The 4575-nt window shown below is 47.6% G+C and overlaps 1 protein-coding gene across 1 annotated transcript; it reads right to left on the bottom strand.

The window, feature by feature from the left end:
- Window positions 1-1270: 1270 nt before the first annotated feature.
- Window positions 1271-3615, bottom strand: LOC141078205 (uncharacterized). Its single transcript, XM_073565007.1, has 2 exons — window positions 3417-3615; window positions 1271-2813 (listed from the first exon to the last, which is right to left on the bottom strand). The coding sequence occupies exon 2, from the start codon at window positions 2250-2252 to the stop codon at window positions 1305-1307; it is 948 nt and encodes a 315-aa protein (XP_073421108.1). The 5' UTR covers window positions 2253-2813; window positions 3417-3615; the 3' UTR covers window positions 1271-1304.
- Between the last annotated feature and the right edge of the window lie 960 nt (window positions 3616-4575).

Raw genomic sequence — 4575 nt, forward strand, 5'->3', positions numbered from 1 at the left:
AAGCTCCGCCACTGCCTTTTGTAATAGTTGGGATGAGGCTTTTCAAATGTGCGCAAACCTACTGAAACCCTACTCCAGCCGTGACTTGAACCACACCAAAAAAATCTTTAATTACAGACTGACCAGGGCCAGAAGAACTGTAGAGTGTGCTTTTGGGATTCTTGTCTCCAGATGGCGAATTCTTGGCACAGCCATTAATCTTAAACTTGAAACAGTGGATGAGGTGGTGAAGGCATGTGTGGTTCTACATAATTTTGTGATGGCTAAAGAGCACCCGACCTTTGAACTCGATGATGCTGCTCCTAACCCATTGCCTGAATTCACTCAGCACCCTCTCAGGTCATCCGTTGAAGTTGGCCAAATGAGGGACCAATTTGCGGCCCACTTTATCTCTGATGTAGGACGGGTGCACTGGCAAGATGAAATGGTGTAAAAATGTTTTCGTGTGTGTATGTTAATAAAAAACCTGTTTTGATACCAGTACCGAGTGCACTATGTTTTTTACACTCCAATAAAATAAAAACCTTCCCATGTATACCTGTGAATTCATGATGTTCTCACACCTGGGCAGGTAAATACACATATGAGTTAAACTGCAGCATCGCTAGTCTGCGTGAAATATATTGGTACGTAAGCAACGCTGCAGGTTAAATATGATATGTGTATTAACCAGGCCATGATTGATAAATAGTTATGATTAGAGTTGAGCAACTTTGGTAGGATCGGGTTTCATGAAACCAAATTCGTTTCAAATGAAACTGGTCTGACTAGTGGAAAAAAGTCGGAGTTTCGTTCAAAACCCGACCCCAATGCAAGTCAATAGGGAATAAAAGTCTGCATTGAGTGGATGAATGCAATCCGCTCAATGCCGACTTTTATTTCCCATTAACTAACATTGTGGCAGGGTTTCGAGCGAAACTCGACTTTTTTTGCCCGAGTTTCACCAGTTTCTGTTTCATGAAACCAGATCCTAGTCGGTCAACTTTAGTTATTATACTAGGCCTTGGTATTTAACATATGACGTGTATTTTACCCATCAGTGGATTCAACACACACGTAATAAGAGTATGTTGTTAATTACAAGGTATATCAATAATCCCCCTTGCCTAGAATCACAATAAGTGAAATGAGGATGGTAAAAACAGCAAATCCTCAAAACACTTTTTATGACCCCTTGCAAAGTTTAAGGCGCATTGTGTGTAAGGCGCAGTGTGTGTAGGCGGCACTAAAAACATTAATCAAACTTTGTTATGGTGAACAAGAAAGTTAAATTTATTCTTAACCAAAAAAAATAATAAAAAACTTTATTTTTTTCTGCGTTTGGGGTCAGATGGTTGCAAGTTGGGGGTGTGCAGTGAAGATGAACAGCTTATAGTCGATGAAAGTGTTCTAGGGGAAGGGGCATCAAAACTTGTGGGGGAAGGGAGTCCAGTTATGGGAATGGAACTAGACACACTAGGAGGAGAGGACAGAGGCTCAGCTACAGTGGTCCTAGCTGTTTGTCTCCTTGCCTGCCTGGACCTACTTGGGCCCAATGCCCGCCTTGATTGTTGGTGCCGCCTGGAACTTTGGGCAAATAAGGAATGTGGGTCCCCCGTCTGCTGCTGTGCCTGCTGCTGTGCCTGCTGCTGTACATGCTGCTGCTGCTGTGGCTGCTGCTGATGCTCTGTGGTGGCGGTGGCAATGCTCGTCCTTGCAGGAGGACTGGTGGCGGCAGTGATGGTCCAGGTTTGCGGAGTGGTGATGGCAGGGCTACTACATGTTGTAGTGTTTGCGGCAGGGCTGCTCCACATTTGAGGAGTGGTTACTGTGGCTGTGCTCCAAGCATGCATGGGGGTGGCGGTGGTGCTCCAGACAGGAGCAGGGCTTGCCATGGTGGTGTCGGTGAAGTGACTAGCAGCACTCAGACTTGTGGTGGTGTAATGGTGGGTGTCCTGGCTTTGAATAGAGGTGTCCATGCAGTGGTATGCAGCACAAGTCGGTAGTGAGGTGAAGCGAGTCAATGGTGGCACAGTTGGAAACGCCACCACTGACTGCTGCCCGTACCGATTATGCTGCATAGCCTGCAAGAAAGCATTGTTGCAGGCCTGCAGCACACTCAGCTGTTGCTCAGGACTAAGGTGTTCCGCCATGCCCTTTTCAATCTTACTAAAAAAATGGTGCCCTGGTCTGTTGAGGTCGGCCTCCAGACGGTCAAGGTGCTGTTCGACAGAATGGAAGCGGTGTTCGATGTGGTTAAAACCATGTTCCATGAGTGAAAAACCGCTCTCCACTCTGACAGCGACTTGAGGCTGGCATTAAAGTGCATAAACTCGGGCAAGACATTCCTGTCCAAGGCCCTCTGTCGCTGGCAGGTAGTGCCCGCATAACCAGTTGCAGAGACCTGGGACAGGGGAACACCTGATGGACCAGCTTCCTGGTCACCAGCTGTCTGTATGGCTGACCTGCAAGGTGCTTCCTGGCTGTCGGATGGCTGGGACGGGTCAGAGGACGTCCGATGAAGGAACGCTCCAGGGTCAGGTTGCAGGGTGCTGCTCCAGGTGCTGTGGAAGAAAGGAAAATCATTACTATCATGCCTTTACAAGAAGCATCAGCTGTGGATTAGAAAAACACAGATTAATAAAAATAAAAAACAAAAAATTATAATACTTATGATCTGGTGGCAAGGACCGGTCTTAGGAACTGCAACGCTTGATAGTACCGGTATCTTGTTCTTGTCCTTGACGCAGAACCACTGCGAACCTGGCCCTCAGCACGAACATCACTGTTGAAGCGGTCCTTGATCGAGCGCCAACGTGTTCGGACTTTGTCCACTGTTGGAAAAACAAACAAACAACATTTAACAATTGTGTATGATGCACGACATATGCTATCACTAAACCCAACAGTGCCATCACAAACAAGAGTCAATGCGGCACAATACAGCAATATAATACCCAAAGCAGTCACTGTTGAGCCAGATGACACTGTTGGGTTTCCTGCTAGAATATATCTATCACAAAACCCAACAGTGCCATCAAGGACAATAGTCACTGCGGCTCAATACAGCAATACAATACCCAAAGCATTCACTGTTGAGCCAGATGACATTGAATATATCTAGCACGAAACCCAACAGTGCCATCAAGGACAATAGTCACTGCGGCACAATACAGCAATACAATACGCAAAGCAGTCACTGATGAGCCAGATGACACTGTTGTGTTTCCTGCTAGAATATATCTAGCACAAAACCCAACAGTGCCATCAAGGACAATAGTCACTGCGGCACAATACAGCAATACAATACCCAAAGCAGTCACTGTTGAGCCAGATGACACTGTTGGGTTTCCTGCTAGAATATATCTAGCACGAAACCCAACAGTGCCATCAAGGACAATAGTCACTGTGGCATAACAGAGCAGGGAAATACTTACTAAACACCTTTTTGGAGGATGCAGTGGCGCTGTCCCAGCCATCCATCAACGCTGTGGCCACCTCATTCCATAGCAGCCGGGTCACCACATTGTCCTTGTACAGCCGGTCACGGCTGTCCCACAATGGGGCACGCTCCTGGACCAGGTGGATAAGGTGCTCATTATCCAGGTAGACGTCTTCATCCCGTTGTGGAACCTAGAAAAAACACATTCATTAGAATATTCGAATTTTGTGTGAATAAAAAGTTATAAAAAAGATCCAGAAAAGAGGAAATGTAGAAGATAAAAAATAAAGAACATTACAAATCATTTGATACTTACATTCCGCAGGTGCTGGGCCTCTCTGACCTCTCTAACCTTTCCCGATGCCTGCGCACTGCAGTACCTTGCTCTACAGAGAACCTTGTCCTTTAACTATTTCTTTACAATATTACTTTCATGTAAAAAGGATTGTCTATCAGAGCAATTACCATATTTTTCAGATTATAAGACGCTCCGAATTCTAAGAAGCACCCCAAATTTTGAGGAGAAAAATAGGAGAAAAACTTTTTTAATAAAATGGTGGTGCTTCTTATAATCCATGTGTCTTATTGATTACCGGAAGTGGTGGCTGCAGTGAAGCGGTGTCCCAGGGTCACTGCTGGATGAGGCCAGAGTGGAATGTTGCTGCAGGTTGGGATGACGGGGGGCTCCGATGTGCGGCGCGCTGCTGCAGGTGTTCAGAGCTGCCTCTGCACTGTGTCCCCGATGCTTCCGCTTTGCAGTGTCCCCGATGCTGCCGCTGCGCTGTGTCCCCGGTGCTGCCTGGTGCTGCCACCGCGCTTTGTCCCCGGTGCTTGTCGCTGCGCTCTGTCCCCAGTGCCTCCCGCTGTGCTCTGTCCCCAGTGCTGCCACAGCGCTCTGCCCCCCGGTGCAGCCAGGTACTGTTGTGCTCCTAATGCTGCCACCGCGCTCTGTCCTCAGTGAAATCTCATCTCCTAAGATCTTGGTGCCGAGATCTCCTTCTGTGCATGCACCGCCTCCCGGAGTCCACCACACAGGAAAGCATGGACGAACTGCCAGGGGGCTCTGGCCTTTCACAAAATGTTGGCACAGCCCCGTCCCAGCACTGGACAGAGCGCAGCAGTAAGCACTGGGGACAGAGCATGGCGGCAGCACT

Source organism: Dendrobates tinctorius, unplaced genomic scaffold (assembly GCF_039654945.1).
Source record: "Dendrobates tinctorius isolate UK_male_01 unplaced genomic scaffold, ASM3965494v1 ptg000016l, whole genome shotgun sequence".
Lineage (NCBI taxonomy): Eukaryota > Metazoa > Chordata > Amphibia > Anura > Dendrobatidae > Dendrobates > Dendrobates tinctorius.